This window comes from Aegilops tauschii, chromosome 1 (assembly GCF_002575655.3).
Source record: "Aegilops tauschii subsp. strangulata cultivar AL8/78 chromosome 1, Aet v6.0, whole genome shotgun sequence".
In the NCBI taxonomy this organism is placed as follows: domain Eukaryota; kingdom Viridiplantae; phylum Streptophyta; class Magnoliopsida; order Poales; family Poaceae; genus Aegilops; species Aegilops tauschii.
In genome coordinates, this window is record NC_053035.3 from 132,614,675 (window position 1) to 132,638,965 (window position 24,291).

The following is a 24,291-nucleotide window of genomic DNA, read 5'->3' on the forward strand; positions in this document are numbered from 1 at the left end:
GCTATTCTTCCATGAGGAAATTGTAAGACATACTCTATAAGTTGTTCCTGATGGATCCTCTGTGTATCCATAGCCTGATCTTACCTAATGACCATGTCAATGCTATCTCGAAGCATGTCTATGGTACTCCGATTTTCAATAAGAACATTTAAAGCACAATGCTAAATTTTCCTTATCAATTATCCAAACACCGTTGTATGGGTAATGTCAGGAAAGTTCTCTTCCCTTACCTAAATGGTTTTCTACCTTCTATCCTGTCATGGATATCATCTGCTTGTCCTTGGGAAGGATATACCCCTGAAATATGTGTCTAAACACATTTTCCTTTCCATTGTTCTGTTTAATCTGATGATCACATTTTCCTTTCCGTTGTTTTGTTTAACCTTTCTGGTGATCTATATGATCTAAGCAGTAATGTTCTTCTGCTTATGTAAACACCTTGGTGTACAACCCTGTCAGTAAGACCCTGTTGCTTTTGTTGATAGCATTCCGGTAACCACCGATGGACGAGAACTTTGCCTATTGGTCCGCCTCGTTCAACGAGCAGGAAAATAGTTCTCTTCGTCCCTCGCCCTTGGTACCGATGTTGATGTCGACATAAATGACAGGCTATCCTCTGACATGCCTTGCTTACATGATCACGCAAGACGTCTCCGCCCTTCCTACTTTAACCCACATGGTGGGCCCATAACCCACAGTTCCACAGGATCAAAACCTGACTCTCTTGTACAACCCTGTCTCTAATGGTTATTCCTCATGCTTGGCTTCGTATTTAATTCACGGGCCACCTTCCTAGTGCTCTATTCTGGTATCAAACGCAATACTTACTCTCGCTGCTCAGAACCCCTTTTCCTCTCTGGTTAAGACTTCGAGCAACTATCTACCCGTTTGAAACTTCTTATTGTACCATATTACTTTGCTCTCGGCATGTTTTATTCGTTCAACTCGAGAGATACTCATATGTTCATTCGTGGGATAACCCCCGGTGATTACCCCTAGTAGCGTTCTATCGTTGTCAAGCTGCCCCTTTCCTATTCGTAAGTACGATGGAGCTCCCGAAGAAAGGATGCCAACATCGTCATGATGACCGAAGCAGAGAAATGAAGACACCCACGTAATGGATCGACCTCTTCGAGAAGAGCAACCAAGACCGAGATGACTCGTTAGAATTTCGTAACCAAATCCCTTCCCCGTCACTTCCCCTCTTAAATCTCGGGACGAGATTTCTTGTAGTGGAGGAGAATTGTGACGCCCAGATAATTAAGCTACAGTGAACCTCTGCTAATGATGCCACGTCACCTCGATTTATGTTAATAAACTCGCGTTAGTTCAAAACGATTCGAATTTAAATTTTAATTAAATGCAAACAATAAAGGTTTTCAAATATAAAAACTAAAATGTTTGGAGTGAGCCAAATAATGCATAGGTAATTAAGGCGGAGAAACCACACTTTTACAAAATGTTTAAATACTCTAAAATGATTTAAACCGTATCAAAAACAGTTATATAAATGCCTTTGGTATTTTATAAATTGCTAAACTATTTTAATTCGGGGTAAAACTTTTTATGACAGTGGGTTATTCTAGAACATTATTTTAGGGGCTATTGTTATATTTTAGTAGAACAAAATACAAACAGAGGAGAAAATTACAAAAACAGAAAAGAATAAATAAAAACAAAAGGTAAAACAAAATAACAAAATTATTTAAAAAGAGAACACCCCCCACTAGGCCACGGCCCAGCTGGCCTCTGGGCCAACCAAGCCAGCCCAGCCGGCGCCTACAGCCCCCCTGGGGCGACCTAACCCTAGCGATCCCCTCCCCACTTCCCCCACAATTACCACGACCTCTCTCTCCCCTTCTGGATCGCGCCCCCACGCGCCCCGATCCCACCGACTCGCCCCCGCGCCCCATCATCATCGCCGCCTGTCGCCGGATCCCTTCCCCCGTAGGTGCCCCGCCGTCCCAGCCGCTTCGCCGCTGCTCCTCGCGGCCTCGGCGAGCACGCCCGCGCTCAAGGACTGCCGCCTCCGCCCCGCAGCTTCTTCGTCGTCATCGCGCCACGCCTGCAGCACCACCGGCCGCCGCCGTCATCGCCGTGCCGTCGTCCAACGCCCCAGGGCCGCCTCGCCATCGCCGTTCGCCGGAACCGCGTCCTCGACCTCCCCCTCGATGGACTCCGTCAACCCTCGCCGCATGTACCCCTGCATCGGGGGTGAGCTCCTCCCCCTCGCTGCTTTCCTCGCCCACATACGTCGCCTGTGCGCGAGCATCGCACCAGCCGTCCCCGCTCCGAACTGCTCCGCCGTGCACTGCTGCTGCCGCGCCCGCCCCAGGCCTCTATGCTGCCTGCCCTGCTCGCTCGTCAGCGGCTGCGCTGGCCATGTTCAGCTGCGGCTGGCCAGAGCCACCGCCAAGTCGGGCCAGCCCTGATTAGCTTAGGGCCTAATCCCCCTTCCCCACTGATCTGTTGCTGATCACCGGGACCCACCACTACTAGAACTAATTAAATCCAACTGTTAAAATAAAAGTGACCCAATGACAGGTAGACCCCACCTCTAAATATCTTTTTAAAGAAGTGTTAAAAACTGTAGGTATGACACCTGGGCCCCACTTCCCCTCTTTAACCAGTCAACTTGGACTGTTGACTGCTGACTCAGCAGTCAATAGGTCCCACCTGTCATAGACATCCACACACTACTGGGTACATTTGTGTACCCATAGCAGTTCTGTATTTATTATTTTCGAATTAAATGAATTCCAGAAATTATAGAATATTCATTAAATCTTTATAAATTGATATAAAATAATTCGTAGCTCGGATGAAAATACTTTGTACATGAAAGTTGCTCAGGACGACGAGACGATTCCGGATACGCAGCCCGTTCGTCCACCACACACCCCTAGCATATCGAACACGCAACTTTCCCCCTCCGGTACCTCTGCCCAAAAACGCGAAACACCGGGGATACTTTCCCGGATGTTTCCCCCTTCGCCGGTATCACCCCTTACCACGTTAGGGCACACCTAACACCGCGGTTTGCTCTGTCATGCATCGTTATGCATATGTTTGCATTGTATTCATTGTTTCTTCCCCCTCTTCTCTCCGGTAGACTACGAGGCCGACGCTGCTGCTGGTGCCCCGACCGACTACACTGTTGACGACCCCTACTTGCCAGAGCAACCAGGCAAGCCCCCCCCCCTTGATCACCAGATATCGCCTATTCCTTCTCTATACTGCTTGCATTAGAGTAGTGTAGCATGTTACTGCTTTCGGTTAATCCTATACTGATGCATAGCATGTCATTGTTGCTACAGTTGTTACCCTTACCTGCTATCGTACTGCTTAGTATAGGATGCTAGTGTTCCATCAGTGGCCCTACACTCTTGTCCGTCTGCCATGCTATACTACTGGGCCGTGACCACTTTGGGAGGTGATCACGGGTATATACTTATATACTCTATACATGACACATGTGGTGACTAAAGTCGGGTCAGCTCGAGGAGTACCCGCAAGTGATTCTGATGAGGGGGCTGAAAGAACAGGTGGCTCCACCCCGGTAGAGGTGGGCCTGGGTTCCTGACGGCCCCCGACTGTTACTTTGTGGCGGAGCGACAGGGCAGGTTGAGACCACCTAGGAGAGAGGTGGGCCTGGCCCTGGTCGGCGTTCGCGGATACTTAACACGCTTAACGAGATCTTGGTATTTGATCTGAGTCTGGCCATTTGGTCTATACGCACTAACCATCTACGCGGGAGTAGTTATGGGTATCCTGGCGTCGTGGTATCAGCCGAAGCTCTTCTTGACGTCAGCGACGGAGCGGCGCGCGCCGGATTGGACTGGAACGCCTGCTAGGCTAGGTCTGCTTCCGGCCGCCCTCGCAACGTGCAGGTGTGCAATGGGCGATGGGCCCAGACCCCTGCGCGCATAGGATTTAGACCGGCGTGTTGACCTCTCTGTTGAGCCTAGGTGGGGCTGCGACGTGTTGATCTTACGAGGCCGGGCATGACCCAGGAAAGTGTGTCCGGCCAAATGGGATCGAGCGTGTTGGGTTATGTGGTGCACCCCTGCAGGGAAGTTTATCTATTCGAATAGCCGTGTCCCTCGGTAAAAGGACGACCCGGAGTTGTACCTTGACCTTATGACAACTAGAACTGGATACTGAATAAAATACACCCTTCCAAGTGTCAGATACAACCCGGTGATCGCTCTCTAACAGGGCGACGAGGAGGGGATCGCCGGGTAGGATTATGCTATGCGATGCTACTTGGAGGACTTCAATCTACTCTCTTCTACATGCTGCAAGATGGAGGCTGCCAGAAGTGTAGTCTTCGACAGGATTAGCTATCCCCCTCTTATTCTGGCATTCTGCAGTTCAGTCCACCGATATGACCCTTTACACATATACCCATGCATATGTAGTGTAGCTCCTTGCTTGCGAGTACTTTGGATGAGTACTCACGGTTGCTTTTCTCCCTCTTTTCCCCTTTCTATACCGGATTGTCGCAACCAGATGCTGGAGTCCAGGAGCTAGAGATCCCGAGTATGATTCTACATGGAGTTCGGCTTCGAGGAGTAGTTAGGAGGTCCCAGGCAGGAGGCCTTGCCTTTTCGATCGTTGCTACTTTTGTGCTAGCCTTCTTAAGGCAAACTTGTTTAACTTATGTCTGTTCTCAGATATTGTTGCTTCCGCTGACTCGTCTATGATTGAGCACTTGTATTCGAGCCCTCAAGGCCCCTGGCTTGTATTATGATGCTTGTATGACTTATTTATGTTGTAGAGTTGTGTTGTGATATCTTCCCGTGAGTGCCTGATCTTGATCATACACATTTGCGTGCATGATTAGTGTACGGTCAAATCGGGGGCGTCACAATGTGGTGGTGGTATATGACAGCGGCGATGAAGATGGTGCGGCGGTGGTGTGACAAACTGTGAACAGAACTCGAAACTCTAAAGGACTAGACGCTAAGATGAGCGACTCGACACAACGATGCAACTACAAATTCAAGAAAGCAAAACACTGAAAAGATTGTGCAAAAGCTTAGATTGGTTCAGTTATGATGAACACACCCTAAAAAAATTGGTGGCTTTTTCGTGGACTATAGTTATGAAAACAGATGCGATCTAGATAACGAAAAAACGGTAAAATTTCGCCGAGGAACCAGGAAATCTGATACCACTTAATAGAGGCAAAGGTATCCTGATGTTTTGATGAGAGGTAGCTGTCGTGGAATTGTCACGGCAGATGTCCTCGTGAAAGGACTTAGTCGTGGAGCCATCGCAACTAGCAAGCTTAAAGGGGTTAAAACAGGACAAAGGACACGAGGGTTTATACTGGTTCGGCCCCTTGCGGTGAAGGTAAAAGCCTAATCCAGTTGAGGTGGAATTACTAGGGTAAGTCCTTTCACGAGGACATCTGTTGTGACAATTCCATGACAGTTGGCGCCCACCGTGGGGCCGGCACACGGTGGATTTGAGTTCTTGAAGGGCAGCTTTGAAGGGCTCAAGGGATACGCTGTGGGTCGGATGACCAAGAGTCGTCGCGGCAAGCTCTACATCGACGACGCCGGCTGGGGTCCCGACGCCGGCTCAATTGAGTATGGGTACCGGGTTCCCTTTGGCGGAATCCACGTCTTCATCGGCCGGATTGGCGAGCCGGGCCCTGAGCCGGACATCTGCACCGACATCATCGAGACAGCTCAGCGTGCGAGACCCGCCCGGGCTCAGCCCGCTATGAAGCGTGCCTTTGTGGGTTGCATCCATGGAGGAGAACTTTCTGAAGGATCCGTGGACGGCGGTGAGACGGCCGTCTACTCCGATGGTGAGTCGTCCACTGGTGAGACGGATTCGTTATACCAATTGCAAGATGGCGGGCTTGGGGGCTGTTCCGATGGCAGCAGTATTCCGGACCCCTTTGAGCCGCCGAGCAGAGTAGGGATCTTCATGGCTGGCACTCCACCCTGTCAAAACTCTACGGTTGCGGCAGCAATAACTTCTGGGTCAGGAGCGGCCGGGGCAGGAGGCCCTGTGCGCCCGCCGGCTCAGGTGCTGATTGATCTCATGGACAAATTGACGGCCCTGTTAACCGCCACAGTTATTCTGGCGAGTCAAGCTGAGCATGATGCAGAGGTAGAACAGGTACGTGAGGAGATAGCCCGAGCCAAAGAAGCCCTAGCAGCTGAGGACACCAGATTGGCCGCAGAGCGGGCGGCTTTGGATGCTCGGGCTCAACAGATCCAGTCAGAGGCTTTCCAGCTTACGATGAGTCTGAACGCATCTAATGAGGTGATGAGGAGGAGGCACCAGAAGGCTCAATCCCGTTTGCCTCCGGTTTATGATCCTCGGAATCTCTTCTGCACGCCCGGAGCCGGTCCTAGTAACCCGCCGGAGGCAAACCAGTTTATAACATCCGGAGCGGGGGCACCGGTTCAGCCCCGGGTGATGGAACCTCCTCACGTGAATACGGCCCCGCCTCGCTACGTACCAACACCACCGGGTCATTTTTTCAACCCCTTGGAGAACCTGATCGCTGCATCGGCATGTTTGGCGGCTCTCCCGGTGGATGGCGACTCTCCAACAGCAGTTGAGACGCGAAGGGTCAGAGAACTTCTTCAGACGGCTCTGGCTCAGCAGGAGGCTTATTCCTATAGTCGAGACAGGATTCATTCGACTCCTCGCCCAAGCCGGAGCCCAAGTTACAGCAGACATATGGATTTGGAGGCCTTGTCAAGCAACGCCCAGTGCCATAACCAGCCAGGTGGGCATAATCCGGTACAGGACAGGATACGTCGAGAGGATGAGAGGACGGCTCAGCAGGCGGCTCACCAGGCGGCGGCTCACCAAACCGTCCCGGATTATCCAACGACCTCTATTGAGGCAGGTGTGGCCACAAGAACCGGCGGCATTCCTTGTTTGGTGCCGGCTTTGCGTAATGAGCGTTTGCCCAAGAATTTCAAGGGACCCCGGAAGGTGCCAAATTACACAGCTGGTTTACAGCCCGGGGCGTGGATTGAAAGCTATGAGATGGCCATGGAGCTGTTGGAGGTCAGTGATGCGGCGATGGCCAAGTATTTCACCATGATGCTGGACGGAACGGCCCGCACTTGGCTGAAGGGGCTGCCGCCTAATTCCATTGGTTCATGGGCAGAGTTAAAAGCCCGGTTTATCCAGAACTTCAAAGACACCTGCAAGCAGCCCATGTCAATTGTGGACTTGACTAATTGCAAGCAAGAGGAAGGTGAGTCCACCACTCATTGGGTGCACCGGGTCAAGGAGATAATACATTCATCTAACAAGATGGATGCCGGCTCTGCGGTCTTAATGTTGGAGAAAAATTGCCGATTTGAGCCTCTGAAACAGAAGGTGGGGCGGCTCAAGCGTGATTGTAATGATATGGGCCAGTTGATGGCGGCTCTAGTCAAATATGCCGATTCTGATAGTACCAAGGATCCCGCGTCTGATGAAGAGAAGACAGGGAAGGGAAAGAAGAACGACAATGGAAAGGGTCGGCAGCATAACCCGGCGAGTCAAGGAGGCAATAAACGTAAGGCCGACGGTAACCCGGAGTTTGTGGCTAACACCAATTCACAGGGTAACAATCAACGGCGCAAGGGGAGTCCACCCCCTCGATCCGGCGGGTCAGGTCCTACTCTTGAGCAACTGCTCAATGAACCTTGTCCGAGACACGGCACTCGGGAAAGGCCAGCCACTCACCTATGGAAAGATTGCGCGATCATGAAGGCTTTCAAAAATTCTAGCATGTTCGACGGCAACCATGGGACTGGTGGCGTCTCAGGTGGAGGCGGTTTTCATGGCTCGGGCGGCGGCTCAAGTTCCGGCTTTCAAGGAAATCAAGGTGGTTATAATCAACAGTCTGGACAGGGAGGTTAGCAGCAGCAGCAATCGGGTTATCAGAGCAATCCAAAGCAGCTGAATAGTGGACAGTATCATGTGTTCACCACTAGCTTGTGCAAACGAGACCAGAAGCTTCATAAAAGGGCTGTGAACGCTGTCGAGCCGGCGGTTCCCCGTTATTTAAGGTGGTCAGAGCAGCCTATTGTGTGGAGCAGGGAGGATCACCCTCCCCGGGTTGCCAATCCGGCTCAGTTAGCCTTGGTGGTAGCACCTCAGGTTGGTGGATATAAATTCACTAAAGTACTCATGGATGGAGGTAGCGGCATCAACATCCTCTATTATGAGACCTTTCGTCGTATGGGGTTGACTGACAAAAATCTAAAGACATCCAACACTGTTTTCCATGGAGTGGTGCCTGGTAAGTCGGCATACCCAGTTGGTAAGATTGAGCTGGAGGTAGCCTTCGGAGATGACCATGATTCTAGGGCTGAGAAATTAACCTTTGAAGTGGTCAAGATCAAGAGCCCATATCACGCTTTGTTTGGACGGCCGGCTTATGCCAAGTTCATGGCGCGGCCGTGTTATGTTTACTTACAGCTCAAGATGCCGGGTCACAAGGGCACTATTACAGTACATGGGAGTCGGAAGATAGCCCTGGAATGTCAGGAGGGTGACGCTGCTTATGCCGAATCTGTTTGTGCAGCAGAGGAGCTGAAGTTTTATAAGGACAACGTTGACCCGGCGGATATGACGTCTCTGAAGAAGCCAACCACAGAGCATGACCCGGTGATGAAATTTAAGTCGGCTGATGACACCAAGCTTGTTGATTTTGTTCCAGGCGACTCATCTAAGCAATTCAGTATCAGTGCTAATCTGGATCCTAAATAGGAAAGCGCACTCATCGAGTTCATCCGTGAGAACCGGGACATCTTTGCATGGAAACCTTCTGACATGCCGGGTGTACCGAGCGAACTCGCTGAGCACACTCTTAATATTGATCCAAAGTTTAAGCCGGTCAGGCAGTTTCTTCGGCGGTTTAACAAGGAGAGACGTAAAGCTATCGGTGAGGAGGTGGCCCGGCTCTAGGCGGCCGGGTTTATTGTTGAAGTTTTTCACCCAGAGTGGTTGGCTAACCCGGTGCTTGTACTTAAAAAGAACGGCACCTGGCGGATGTGTGTGGATTACACGGACTTAAATAAGGCTTGTCCGGCTGATCCTTTCGCTCTTCCCCGTATTGATTAAATTATTGATGCTACGGCGGGTTGTGAGCGTTTGAGCTTCTTGGATGCTTACTCTGGTTATCATCAGATCAAAATGGCAGTTAAGGACCAGGAGAAGACGGCCTTCATCACTCCGTTTGGAGCCTTCTGTTATGTATCTATGCCATTCGGGCTCAAGAGTGCCCAGGCGACTTATCAGCAATGTGTACAGAACTGTCTCCACGATCAGATTGGGTGCAATGTTCATGCTTATGTGGATGATATTGTGGTGAAATCCAGAGAGAAGGAGACCTTGATAGATGATCTGAAGGAAACCTTTGATAATCTCCGGGTCTACGAAATGATGCTTAACCCGGCCAAATGTGTGTTTGGCGTGCCAGCAGGCAAGCTTTTGGGTTTTCTGGTCTCTAACAGAGGCATTGAAGCTAACCCGGAGAAGATCAAGGTAATCACCTCTTTGGCTAAGCCCGCGTGCATCAATGATGTTCAGCGCCTGGCGGGTCGTATCACTGCTTTAAGCCGGTTCATAAGCCGGTTAGGTGAGAAGGCCATACCGCTGTATCAGATGATGAAGAAAACAGACAATTTTGTCTGGAGTGATGCCGCTAACGCTGCCTTTGAAGATTTAAAGAGACAGTTATCTGAGCCGCGGGTCCTTGCGGCTCCCATTGATAAGGAGCCATTATTGTTGTATGTGGTTGCTAACTCACGTGCTGTCAGTGTTGCAATCGTGGTGGAGCGCAAGGAGGCTGGCAAGGAGCATCCGGTTCAATGGCAGGTTTACTACATCAGTGAGGTGCTTATTGAGTCTAAGCAAAGATATCCACATTGGTAGAAGCTCGTTTATGGGGTGTTCATGGCTAGCCTGAAGCTTAAGCAATACTTCCAGGGTCACCCCATCACTGTGGTAAGTTCTGCTCCTTTGGGAGACATCATTCAGAATAGAGAGGCTACAGGACGAGTCGCCAAGTGGGCCATTGAGCTTGGACCTCCTGGCTTGAAGTATGTGCCACGCACTGCTATTAAGTCTCAAGCACTAGTGGACTTCATCAACGATTGGACAGAGCTACAGACGCCTGAGGAAAAGCCGGACAACACATATTGGACTATTCACTTTGATGGATCCAGGCAATTGGAGGGCTCGGGGGCTGGAGTTGTTTTAGCTTCCCGTCGAGGTGACAAATTTTTTTATGTGCTCCGGTTGATGTTTCCCTGTACTAACAATGCAGCTGAGTATGAGGCCTTGCTCCATGGTCTTCGGATGGCTAAGGAGATGAACTTAAGCCGGGTAAGGTGCTAGGGCGACTCAGATTTGCTGGCTCAACAGGTGTCAGGCAAGTGGGATTCTAAGGATCCTCTCATGGCGGCTTGTCGCCGTGAAGTTGATGTTGTAGCTGGGCACTTCAAGGGTTATCAAGTGGAGCACATTGATCGGAGGAAGAATGAGGCGGCTGATGCTTTAAGCCGGCTGGGATCTTAGCGTAAGCCGGTGCCACCTAACACCTTTTTGGATGTTTTGCATAACCCTTCTGTCAAGTTGCCCACAGAGGAAGACTTAGCTGTTCCAGACCCAGATGCGCAATTGGTGGCAGCTCTTCACGTCATCCCAGATTGGACAGTGCCATATTTGGCTTACATGACCCGGGGCGAGTTGCCTGAGGACGAGACCTTAGCTAGACAAATCGTCCGGTGGTCTAAGTCCATGACAATTGTTCATGGTGAGTTGCATCATCGCAGTGTTACTGGGGCCTTTCAACATTGTGTGTCGCCTGAGGAAGGTCAAGAAATACTTCGTGAGATCCATGAAGGTGATTGTGGTCATCATGCCGGCTCAAAATCTCTTGTGGCCAAAGCTTTCCATCATGGTTTTTATTGGCTAACGGCTCATGCTGATGTGGAGGATCTGGTCAGTCAATGTGATGGTTGTCAAAAATTCTCACGACGAGCTCATGTGCCGGCTCAAGAATTAAGGATGATTCTAATCACTTGGCCGTTTGCAGTCTGGGGGCTTGACATGGTTGGGCCTTACAAAAGGTCCAAGGATAAAAAGACACACCTCCTGGTGGCGGTTGACAAATTCACGAAGTGGGTTGAGGCAGAGCCGGTCAGTAAGTGTGATGCAGCCATGGCGGTTCAGTTCATGAAAAAGGTGATCTTTCGTTTTGGTTTTCCACACAGCATTATAACTGACAATGGTACTAATCTGTCCAAAGGTGCTATGGAAGAGTTCTGTCAACGTGAACATATCCGGCTCGATGTTTCATCAGTAGCTCATCCTCAATCCAATGGTCAAGCTGAAAGAGCCAATCAAGAGATCTTGAAAGGTATAAAGCCCCGGCTCATGGTCCCTTTACAACGGACGCCGGGTTGTTGGGTGGAGGAGTTGCCTTCTGTGATTTCGAGCATCAATACTACACCTAACAGATCTACGGGTTATACGCCTTTCTTCATGGTTTACGGAGTAGAGGCGGTCCTACCGAGTGACATCCGTCATGACTCGCCCCGAGTGGCGGCTTATGTTGAAGCTAATAATGAACAAGCTCGTCAGGAGGCACTTGATTTGTTGGATGAGAAGCGTGACTTAGCGATAGCCCGCTCGGCGATTTATCAGCAGGACATGCGTCATTATCACAGCCACCGGGTTAAGTCCAGAACCTTTCAAGAAGGTGACTTAGTGCTCCGGCTCATCCAGGATCAGTCCGATATGCACAAGTTATCCCCACCTTGGGAAGGACCCTTTGTGGTCAGCAAGAACCTGAATAACGGGTCATATTACCTCATCGATGTTCGAGAGCACAAAGACTCACGTAAGTCGGAGGAGGAGACCCGCCGGCCGTGGAATACCGCTCATCTTCGGCCTTACTACACTTAAGCCACCGGCTCTCATGATGTACATATTTTGACGATGTATATATTATGAAAAGTAATAAAGCAGGACCTCTGTCCTTTTCATCCTCAAAAGTTGATATGTCTTCATTATTATATCTTTAAAATGACCAACAGGGAACTGTTCATATTTGAATCCAGCTCTCCCTTTGGTCCGGCTTATGATCGTATTTGAATTTGGCCGTTAAATATCATGATCACCAGGGGGCTTCCTGTTCAAACATAGGTCGTATTCGAACCAAACAGAACATAGCTGTCGATACCCTTTTGATTGGCACACTGCCAAACATACTAGGGGGCTTCTTGATCGTATCCGAATCATAGCTCAACCCCTTTTGGGTCTGACGTGGATCGTATTCGAATCATCGTCATTAAACAACTCTCAAGGTCATTTGGGGGCTTCCTGTTCAAACATAGGTCGTATTCGAACCAAAGAGAACATAGCTGTCGATACCCTCTTGATCGGCAATGCCAAAGCCACTGGGGGCTATATGATCGTATTCGAATCTTAGCTTAACCCCTTTGGAACGGTTCTCTGATCGTATTCGAATCAGAAGCCTCTGAATCTTGTTTATAAAGTTCTTTACAATCACAATTTTCTGACTTTTTGATTATAATTGGAAGCATCTAATAAGTGGCTTCTATTTAGCCCGGTTTGGGCCTTGGTCAATAAATAGCCAGCATATGACGATCATCATACATTTGGAAGTTTTTGGCTTCTAAAGATCGGGTTGTCACCCTTACTGTTCGGGTCACATAAACCGGCAGCGTAAATCAAAGGATCACAGGTATGGTGTTACGGCTATATTTCAAAGATGTGGTTGCTAGCCGGCTTATCTATGATTTTTTTTCATATTCCGGGTTATCTGTAAGATATATAACCCGACATGCGGTAAACCGCCAAGGGTCTTGTGATTTGTTTCTCTATGCAGGACAGCTAAAGAGCCCTTTTAAACATAAGGAAAACAGATGATCAGCACAATATGGAGGAATATAAGATGGCGGCTTAAACAGTGTTGAGCGCCAGACACGTGCGCGGTGGCACGACAAAACCAAGTGTTTTTTCTACCCTATTACATGACACCCCGAGTCCAAATGATGAAACATTGTTTTTTCAGCAAGGCGTAAATATGAGCCGCCTGATGGATCAATTGCATTGTTGGCCTGAAGCTTCCGGATCATCCCTTTCCGCTCCTCCATCTTGTTCTCTGTCCCGGAAGGTTGATGATGACCAGTCAATGCCACTCAAAGCTTCAAATTCAGCTTCATCATCAATTAATCCGGCCGGGTCAACTTCAGGGGCGAAAGTATGCTTACGAATTGGAGGGATCGGGCTGGTCTCTTCATAATGTGGCGTTGGAATTCTCCGGTTTTCAGCATCATAACCAGGATGATACTTGGTGGGATCCGTGTCATTAGCAATCAGGGTGGCTACAGGACGGATTTCCTTAACACAAGTGGTGAAGTCCTCCTGTCCAAACGGTGTGCCGTCCTCTTTTAAGCTCGGATACCCGATGGCGAGGTCGGTCGGGTCTAGCTCCGGTAGCCACGCCTTAGCCCGACTTAACGCAGTTACGGCTCCGGCTCTTGCAGAACATCGCCTTAGTTCATTAAACCACTGAGGGAACATCAGATCGAGAGCCAGGCATAGCGGATTCGCTCCCTGGTCATCGAAACCCTAGTAATTCCACCTCAACTGGATTAGGCTTTTACCTTCACCGCAAGGGGCCGAACCAGTATAAACCCTCGTGTCCTTTGTCCTGTTTTAACCCCTTTAAGCTTCCTAGTTGCGATGGCTCCACGACTAAGTCCTTTCACGAGGACATCTGCCGTGACAATTCCACGACAGTAGCTATCATTTTCGGTGGAAGTCGACTTTGACAATGCGACTACGAATGTGCGAAGATGTCACGCCTTAACAAGCGCTAAACCAGCTCCGAGAGGTTATTGACCATGTTGGAGCACGATCAACCTGACCACGAGGGTCTAGTTCCTGCACGAAAACAAAGAGCAAGCAAGAAACTGAGATTGCAATCTGGATATTGCGAATATAAGAGGAAAACTTTATTAATCAATTGGGGTTCTGTGACGTCTTGGTCTGGTCATTGAACACAAACGAAGAACGCGAGTTGCAGCTATGGCGAACTTTAATCTAAACAAAATCCAAGTCTAAAACAACGCCCTAAGGGTTGTATTTATAGGGAGATAGAGGGGAATTTCGTCCACCCTTGGCAAGGTGGGACTAAATTCTGTCCTAAGTCATTTTCCCTATTATTATAGAGCGTAAAAACAGCCTATTAAGTGTATTTCAAAATTACATGGGCCTGGCCCAAAAATAAGGTGACGCAACACCTATATTAAGATATGGACAAAATTTATGAAAGGCAATCTTGGATATTTCCTACATGTCCTTGTATGTCATCATGGTGGCTCAAAAGTGTTGAAAACTCCACCAGAAACTCCATTCGTTTCCCCTTGCGCGCGCTGTCCTCTCCATGCTTGATCATGCTCCAATGTTCATTGTTTTTGTCCATGTTGGGCCCTTCATTTGTAAGCAAAATAAATGCACCCAATTTAGGCAGCATCATAGTCTCACGAACATTAGAATCGTTACCAAGAAATGTAAGTACCTGGTAATTTAATTGGCATGTGCGAGCTCTAGTAATTGGTCCAGTATATGTAGCAGCAGGGGTTGTTGGTGTAACTGTAGTAGTGATGTCCTCATCAACCGGTTGGCAGTTTGGGGGTCCTCGGCCCAGCCCATACTTGGGGGTGACGTAGTTAGCACCCTCCTATGCAGGACACCATCATGGGGGTGATGGCATTATTGCAGGCACTCCGGAACTCTTCTTATTCCCAGGTAGTGTCAGTGCATCTGCAATTTCACTTGATGTTGTGTGAATTATGTGATTAGCGGTCCGCTTCCTGCTAGGGTCAACGACAAACATCACGACGTCACAGTCGTCATCTAGATGAACATGTGGATCACCCACTCTGCCACGTCTAGCTAAACCGCGACTTGGCCCTCTACTAGCTTGGGCACGACCACGTCCTTGGCCTGATCAACCTCTGTTCCTGCCTTCACCAGAGCCCAAACATGCTCCCCTAAACCATGATGCACAGAGATCCTTGGAAACTAGCGCCGCCAGTGCATGCACGCCGTCGCCATGTTCCTTGTTCTGGTACCCTAGATGACCACAAACAACACATGAATCTGGCAATCTCTCGTATGTAACAAAGAAAATTAGCGTCTTCCCATCTCTTTGAAGAGAAAGCGTTTTCAATGGTGTATAGACATTAATCCTAACCCAGACTCGAAAGAAGTTTCCTTAGAAATCCTGCACTCAACACAAACAAACTCACCCAGTTTTCGTTGCAGAGATTTGAGCAACAGAAAGTAACCATCAAGAAGGTCATGGTTCTGAACCCATATCTCTAGAGTGTCAAGTTTGATTGTGGAAGGTTTAGCGAAGCAATCGTAGGGCGCAAGGTTGACTGTATTACCTCTGAAAGTCCACGGTCCGTCCTCTATGACCCTTTCCAATTCTCTCGGGGAGGAGAATTGCATGGTGCACATGTTGTCTTCCAAAGGCTTTGATCTGCACCTCGGCGAGGTTCCAGGCCACACGCATGTTCTTGAAAAACAAAAACTGGTTGTAAGTCTTGTGCATGTGAACCCTAGCTATAGCCATCGAGCATGTCACCTCCTCCGGTAGAAGCTTCCTTCTGTTCAACTACGATGTCGTCAAGCCCCTCCTCTGTCAGACCTAATATTTTCATCATGGCCTCAACCTCACTCGCGTCGCCACCCGAGCTTGAATCCATTGACTCCATGATGTTCCTTGGCCTGAAATTGCAACCTACCGACCCCTGTCACAACCCTAGACCCGTAGTCCCCTACCGGAACCCACCAAGACCGGGCAACGTTGCAAGGATCGTCCCTCAATCAGTCCAAGAAGGTTTAGCGCAAAAAGATCGTAGGGAGGGATGAATTTCTCAACGGGGGCGAAAGTCCCCGCCGAAACATTAGAAACACTGGTCCTTCGTTTGATTATCACGTACTTGAAGGTGTGCAGACCAAGAACGTTACCGCCTGAGTCGGTCTTACTCTCTCTCTCATATGAATTCTCGTGCATGGAGACCTACCCAGGTCACATTATGCACAGACACCATATACAGTGGATTCGTAAATGCTGGCCCAGGTGACAGACAATTTACGGGGTCACAACGGAACGTACCTACCACTAGTCTACTCTACCACCAGAAGCAGAGTAGCAGTGAGCAGGTGGCCCGCTCCTGTTGGGCTACTCCTATTCCGCCGGGAATCCCGGGTTACGTATTTCCCGTTCGAACGAGCGACTGGCCCTGCCCTGGCCGTAAAGCGAAAATTTGCCCGAGATCGCCGTCGTACGTTGTCATTGGCTAGCTGGCCATCAAGGCAGGCAGCATTGTCCAAAACGGCCCTCTGCTTTGACCGCCGCAGCCGCTGCGTTTTCCGTTGATCGGGTTGGTCACCCAGGCCCGGGGGGCATGGTGGGCAATTGCCCGGCACGTGCAGAGAGAGAGAGAGAGGGGCGCTGGAGGTGGAAAGGCAGGAGCGCGATGGTGCAAATCTACGGGGGGGTATTTGTTTACCGTGATGATTCGCCTTTGTGGGCTTGCTTTCCTCAGTTTCCTGTCTCGCCCGTAGGGTTCAGCCTACATGTTCTCGACTGCGTCTCACCCGGTGGCCCGCCGGCCAGGTGTAGGAATTGATTCTGTTCTGTGGGTTCAAATTCGCATCATCAAGTGCTGGCTTAGCCTGGCTTGCTTGCTCTTTACCCCTGAGCCGGCCCTGCGGAACCGCAGCAGTAACATTTTCAAGTGCTAATCGATGGCCATTGCCCACTAGCGGACCATGGTGATTGATGCCATGCGTAGCTTCTGCAGCAAGTCCAGTCGCCCGCTCCACACAGTGGATTAAAAACTACTCGTACGCACTAGTATATGCTACTTACTCCGTTAATTACACACACAGTATGTAATGTTGCATCCGGTGGAAGAACGGATCATGTTTTTTTTTTTCCTTCGAAAGAAGAAGAATGGATCCTTTTTCGTCTGCACGCAACGCATACTTGGGATGAATACGGCATCCACAATCAATGTACTGTACCGCACGCCTGTCGTCACTAGTGCTGGTACACTAATAGCAGCCACCACAGCAGCTGCTGCTCAAATTTCCCTCCCAAACACAAAGCAAGGTTCGAATTCAAAACCCTAGTGGATCGAGCAGGACTAGGAGTACCTTCCAAGGGGAGCAAAACAAAGCGACCCACAGATGCACGGCCCGCTCCACGCTTTGATTGCGTTCGCATGCTCTCATCTCCTCTCCTCTCCTCTTGATGGCAAAAGGCATCATCATGCTTGCTTACGGCGACACACACACGGCGGTACGGTCGTACCATCCGGCCATGTAGCGCAGCGTGGTGCATGTTAAAGACACAGAGATGCACGTGTACCCTGTTACCTGCATGTTAACACACGTAGACCCACATGCAGGCGGCACCATCATCGTGCGCAACCACAACCAGACCTGCAAGCGCAAGCGCAAGCGCGAAGCATGCATGATGGCAACCATATGGGCCAATGGAACCAACAAACCACATATTTCTTTCTTTCACCGTACGTTTTGATTATGGAGTACCAAAGGGAAGGCTTGCACTTGCAGCTTGCATGGATGGATTGGCCTTTTCCCCTCCTCCTCCTCCTCCTTTCCCCACTGGTCTTCCAGGCCTATTTAAGCAACTTTTGGCGTCGCCTTTTGCAGCTGCACCTAGCTTTGCGAGGCTAGCTATAGCTACAAGGAGGGAGAGAATCCGTAGGAGATAGGGAGCTGGGTCTTTGTGATCTTGTCCTGGCTAGGTGACGTCCCCACGATCACTCATCATCAGATCTCAACACCCAAGGATATCTTGGTCCGTTGCCTATCGGCGATTCGTGGGCGGTACGTGTGATCCATATGGCTGTAGCCTTTTGCCATGCCCAGCCTAGCAATGGTTCGTACGTGGTATATGCGCGCAGTCATGTGTGCATGCCCGCGCCTGCGAAGGAGGGAACAGTGACTGGGAGTCAAGCTTCTGTTCACCGGCGAGAAAAAAGGGAGACTGGAGACGGTCTAATCGCATCTCCGGCCGCCCGTCCCGATCTCTGTCATGCGCGCGTTATTGAAATTTGTAGGGTTGCTTGGTCGATCTGGGCATGCACTCTCTCCCCTGCACTGCACTGCACTGGACCTACTGTGTGGAGTTTGGAGTCATGCATGCGTGCATTGTCTTGTTCCGTGGCCGCGTCTCCCTCCCTCGTGCCCCTGCTGGGTTTGGGTGTGGGCTTTTCTTGGCAACTTGGCCGCTGGGGCTGGGGGGCAGCGGCAGATGGCTGGCACCGTGCAGTGGAGGGCCCGCCCCGGGGTAAAACGAAACATCTTCCATTGTTTTCATTCTTTCCTCACGTAAACATTTTTCCAAGTAAGGTTTTCGGTGCCAAAAATGAGTTCCCGTCGTTCTCGAGCTGGCCACCTTTAAATTCCCCTTTCTTGTTCGAGTCTTTTTGGGCGTACGCTGTCCCTTTTTGAACCTTGGGTCGCCCAAAATCTCTTGCATGGCAAATGTCGCTTCCTTGGACGTCGCTAATCCATTTCTTTAATAAATTCTTTACTTAATTAACGAGAGAGGGAGAGGGGGCCCCGCGCTAATGGCTGCCCTAATAGCGTAGGTAGCCCCTTTTTATCTCCGGCCCGACGCCATCCACGCGCCCCCTTCCGTTTCCCTCTCTTATTCAAACCTCCCCTTCTTTTTCTACTAGCTCACTCACGCTTCCCACTGCTCTCTTGGTTCACCAGCAAGCCCTGCCCGCCCACCGCCGCCTCTCGCCGGCCGGAGTCCTCAGGTCCGGCCATGGGCAAGGCGGCGCGCTGGATCCGGGGCTTCCTAGGCGGCGGCGGTAAGAAGGAGCAGAGCAAGGACCAGAAGCCGATACCTCCGCCAACCAATGCCAAGCGCTGGAGCTTCGGCAAGTCGTCGCGCGACTCGGCGGAGGCCGCTGCAGCCGCTGCGGCAACGTCGGCGCGCGGGGGCAACGCGGCGATCGCGAGGGCGGCTGAGGCGGCCTGGCTCAGGTCGGTGTACGACGAGACGGAGCGGGAGCAGAGCAAGCACGCCATCGCCGTGGCGGCGGCCACCCAAGCAGCGGCCGACGCGGCCGTGGCTGCGGCCCATGCCGCCGTCGCCGTCGTGCGTCTCACCAACAAGGGCCGCGCCGCCCACGCCGGCGAGCACCGCGGACCGGCGGCCGCGGCGGTCCGGATCCAGACGGCATTCCGAGGCTTCTTGGTAAGCATCTATCAGAATCAGCAAGACCAGTTGCCATCTACTGCAAATACAGCGATCTCCTGCTGCGCTGTGTTCTTGCCGTGACGAAATCTCGCGCTGGTTTGCAGGCTAAGAAGGCGCTGCGTGCGCTCAAGGCCCTCGTGAAGCTGCAGGCGCTGGTGCGCGGCTACCTCGTGCGAAAGCAGGCGGCCGCCACACTGCAGAGCATGCAGGCGCTGGTGCGCGCGCAGGCCAGCATGCGCGCCCACCGCGCCGTCGCCAGCGCCGCTCTCCCGCAGCTCCACCATTCTTCTTTCCGGCCGCGCCGCTCCTTGGTAGGCCATCAATTAAACTATTACGTATATTTTTTGATTCCGTTTGTCAACGTACTCCATCTGTAATCAATGGCGACGATTCTAATGGAAATCATGCCATGTGCAATGGTTGTGGTGCAGCAGGAGCGGTACGCGGACGACACGAGGAGCGAGCACGGGGTGGCGGCGTACAGCCGGAGGCTGTCGGCGAGCATCGAGTCGTCGTCCTACGGGTACGACCGGAGCCCCAAGATCGTGGAGATGGACACCGGCAGGCCCAAATCTCGGTCGTCGTCGCGCCGGGCGAGCTCCCCGCTGCTCGACCCGTGCGAGGAATGGTGCGCCGCCGCCAACCCCATGTCGTCGCCGCTGCTGCTGCCGTGCCACATGCCAGGCGGCGCGCCGCCCCGCATCGCCGTGCCGACCCCGCGCCACCTCCCCGAGTACGACTGGTGCGCGATGGAGAAGGCCCGGCCGGCGACGGCGCAGTGCACGCCGCGGTACATGAACGCGAACGCGCCGGCCACCCCGACCAAGAGCGTGTGCGGCGGCGGCTACTCGTCCTCATCTCTGCTCAACTGCCCCAGCTACATGTCCAGCACGCAGTCCTTCGAGGCAAAAGTGCGGTCGCACAGCGCGCCGAAGCAGCGGCCGGAGCCCCCCACGAACAGGAAGCGGGTGCCGCTGAGCGAGGTGGTGGTGGTGGAGTCCCGGGCCAGCCTGAGCGGGGTCGGAATGCAGCGGTCGTGCAACCGGGTGGAGGAGGCGTTCAACTTCAAGACGGCCGTCGTCGGCCGCCTCGACCGCCCGTCGACGGGGTCCGTCGAGAATGACCGGCAAGCGTCCTTGCAGAGGAGGTGGTGATCTGCTCTGCTCTGTTCTAGCCACTTCACACGGTTAATGGCAGTGAGACGACGAGAGCTCTGCGTAGTAATTAGCAATAAGAATGCGTTTTGAGGTGTTCTTGGGAGCTCTCGTCCCTGCTTTCTTTTTGTTCTTGCTTTAGTAGTTGTGATCAATCATGTGATTTGTGTTCCTTTTTCTTTCTATTTTTTGGTTATGTGTTTGCTGGTCGCAAACAAGTGTGGTAGGAGAATTTGATTCATAGCGCACTTTGATGTAAATTCCTTCTCAATCCATGTGTTCTTCCATTGCGACTCGTTCTGTTGTTTGCTTTTGCTCTGCATTATGTTTCTTGTTTATTCAGAGCTTCAGCCGGGTTTCGTTTTGTTGATAAAAGCATCGTTGGAATGTGGGCATCAATCCCTCTCATGCGTCATCCTGTCAACTAATAAGAGCATCTATAGCGGAAGACATCAAATCCACCGTGGGCTGACCGGACACTCCTTATTTTGCTGCGTCCACATTTGTGTATATCAAATCGGGCCCCTCATATCCATACAATACATGCACGTATAAAAATAAACTTACGTAGATCAACGAACTAGCATCAAGTCTAGTTATATCGGGCATAATTATAGCATAAACAATCATCGGACAACCAAACGATGCAGTTTCAAAAAATACTCGGCGTGCCTCCTCGCCTTTGCCTTCGTCGCCGCCTTCGCCGACGCCTCACGCTCCGACAACTCGATAGCGAGCCGAAGCGCCTTGGCGTTCTTCCGCCGCAGTCGATATGCATCTGTCTCTGCCGTTGTCATGGAGCGCCGGAGGATGGACGCAATGAGCGCGTCCTCGAGATTGACCGGCACGCGCGCGAGTGCCCGGCGCCTCGCCGACGCGTTGCTCGCCGCCATAGCCTCCCTCGCGCGTTGCCTCTCGCGACGTGCGGCCCGCGCCTCCGACTCGGGCTTCCTCGATCGGCCCGGCGCAGGCGAGGGCACAAGCACCCAACGGTGCCAGTGGACGCCCTCCGGAGGTAGAATGGATGTGGTGGAGGCGGGGCGGCGTACCTGGAGTGGGACAGAGCAGACTGTGTACCACCGTGTTTGACACAAAAAAGGAAATGACGCGTTCGTACAAAAGGATAAAGGTTTCGTATAAGCGTCTTCTTGACCCGGGGTACAAAGTGTTGCGGGTGTGCCAGTGTACATAGTACACAAATACAAAGAATAAGAAAAGAAAAAGGTGAGGCATGTTGGCGCGGCCAAGGGATCAAGCGATCATAGTCTCCTGGTTCCCGGGGGCCTCGTAAAGCCCCCGGTTAATTACTCCCACGGATAGTACCGCGGAACACCTCCGATTAAGCTGCGCAATCGTCGTCTTAGGTCTTCGCTTCACGTTCCTCATGCATGGTGGTGGTGTGTGTGTGGCGGCGATAGAGTCCATGTACGAAGTGGTACACGCGCCGTCGAAAACATGGCCTTTGCTCCGGCCACGCCCGCCTACGCCGTCTTGCCTCGTCGGCCTTGAGCGGCGTCGATGTGGTTGTTGAAGTAGCATGCATGGTTGGGCTTGGCTTGGACGTCGTCGATGACATTGTAGATTCGCCGGAAGTGCGAGGGGTATGCCCCGCGGGAGTAGATGTCGAAAGAAGAAGAAGGAATGGATGGACGTGCGACACATGGTGTGCACACATCCGTCAATGACCGCATACACCGCCGCCAATGGCGGGGGAAGTCGCCACCTTGCACCGCTCGTCACGGCCGGCGATGGCACAAGAGCCGCACGCCGCCGACACGGAGTGCCGACGGTGATTCCGAGTCTGCCTCCACGGCGGATGCATCCGGACCGGGAGCCACTAGAAATTAGCGGACCCCGGCACGTGTGACACGTGTTCGTGCCGACGAAGAGGGAGGCCGCAAGATACGCCTAAGCGTGTCCCGGCCGCAGCCGGATGATGTCTCCGCCGTCATAGTTACGACGAGTCATCGTGACTCGTCAAGCGCCGCGCCGCCTCCATGGTTACGATGTGTGTCGTCGTGTTCCTCCATGGACCGGCGAGGCAGGAGCGAATGAGGCCCCACGATGCGGCGGTGCCTCGCCCTGGCGCCGCCGATGGTGAAGATGTGGGCGGCGCACTAGAGTGCGCCGAGCCGAACGATGCGTGTCGCCGAGTCCCGGCACGATGGTGTTGCCGGCAGACTCGGCGGTGGAGGGTGCACCGAGGACCGTGCACGGATGGTGGCCCCGATCCGTCGCCATCTTGCGTGGAGGATGCGGCCGGGGTGCGCCTCCATGGACCGGTCAGACAGTGGCGAAGGAGACCTCGCGATGCGGCGGTGCCTCGCCCAGGCGCCGCCGATGGTGTAGGTAGAAGGGGTGGTGCACTAGGTGGTGCCCAGTCAAACGATGCGTGTCGACAAGTCCCGACCAGTCCATGGTGCCTCCATGGACCGGTGAGACGGGGCGAGTAAGTCCGCGATGTGGCAGAGCCTTACCCTGGCGCCGCTGATGTTGTAGGTAGGAGGGGGTGGCACGCTAGATTGCACCAAGTCAAACGACGCGTGTCGCAGAGTCCCGGCATGATGGTGTTGCCGGAGGACTTGCCGGTGGAGGGTGCACCGGGGACCATGCACGGATGGTGGCCCCGACACGTCGCCGTCTTGGATGGAGGGTGCGCCGGGGGTCGCGCATAGGCGGCAGCCCCGGCATGTCGTCGCCGATGGTGAATCTGGCGTGAAGGAGTCATCAGGGGCTGCACACGAAGGGCAACCTCGGCGCGTCGGGTGATGGGTCCGGCGTGAAGGATCGCCGGTGGCTGCCCACGAAACGGCAACCCTGGCGCGTCGTCGTCTTGCGTGGAGGGTGCGCTGGGGGTTCCCTAGGCCCGGCAAACTCCGCACGTCGTCACCGTCCTCGCGGAAGTCGTCGCCGGTGAGTAGTGCACCGGGGCTACACATGAACGGCAGACCCGGGGCGGCGGCGTCGTCGTCTTCAATGAGATGAGATGGAGCCGACGGCCCGCCTCGACTCCGGCCGTCCGGCCGCAGCTCCGATCACCACCATCGAGGGAGAAGAGATGGGATGCGAGGGATAGACTAGTTATGGTTCTCACCTTCAGAGAAGATGATCGGCATGATGCGATCTTCGTTAGCAGCTCCGGTGAGCCTCGCCCTGTTGCGTACGGAGTCTCGGCCGCCTGCACGAGCTCCCCGGATGCGTGCTCCGTGTGATGGATGTCCGTGTGATGGATCGATCTCGCGGCGGCTCCCCTGGTGCTTCCTGACTGAGGGATGGATCTCCTAGTGGGTGCTTCGTGCGTTTGCGTAGGAGCGCGAGAGACACATCGATCTGTCTTCCGCCGGGCTCCTTCCGTGTGCCTCTCCCCCTCTGTGCGTGAGTTATCCTGTATTTATAGGCGGCCAGAGAGATAGAGTAGACGTGCGATGGCTCGGCTGTTCGGCCGCTCCTATCTTCACGTGCAAGGAAACACGTTTAAAACATCTCTCTCTCTTGGTGCTTATCTTCTCCTCAGCGTACACACCGGATGGCTTGGTTATGTACATGTATTTGTAGACATACGCACACTTGCCGGCCGGGGTACGTGCGGGTATTCAAGTATGTATGTATACACGGTACGTGACATTGATCATGCATGTTATCAGCGTGTACTTGCTCACAATGCATGCATGGATGGGTACGTGATGGAGCACTCGCATGCATGAATCAAGCAATAGCTAGCTAATGTACTAGTACACGTGTGTATCCCTGATATTGCATTTTTTTTCTACAATGTCAAGTATAATTATTCTGAGATAGCTCGGTACA

General features: G+C 52.3%; 1 protein-coding gene across 4 annotated transcripts; it reads left to right on the top strand.

Annotated features, from left to right (window-relative positions):
* Nucleotides 1-17,748: 17,748 nt before the first annotated feature.
* On the top strand, nucleotides 17,749-20,779 carry LOC109743786 (protein IQ-domain 26). Of its 4 annotated transcripts, none has more exons than XM_040400406.2 (4): nucleotides 17,749-17,861; nucleotides 18,838-19,327; nucleotides 19,435-19,641; nucleotides 19,762-20,779. In XM_040400406.2, the coding sequence occupies exons 2-4, from the start codon at nucleotides 18,893-18,895 to the stop codon at nucleotides 20,482-20,484; spliced, it is 1,365 nt and encodes a 454-aa protein (XP_040256340.1). In that variant the 5' UTR covers nucleotides 17,749-17,861; nucleotides 18,838-18,892; the 3' UTR covers nucleotides 20,485-20,779. The 4 variants fall into 4 exon arrangements, with proteins under 4 accessions (XP_040256340.1, XP_020158465.1, XP_040256338.2 ...); XM_020302876.4 differs by having other exon boundaries at nucleotides 17,752-17,943; XM_040400404.3 differs by having other exon boundaries at nucleotides 17,752-17,943; nucleotides 19,765-20,779.
* The last annotated feature ends 3,512 nt before the right edge of the window (nucleotides 20,780-24,291 follow it).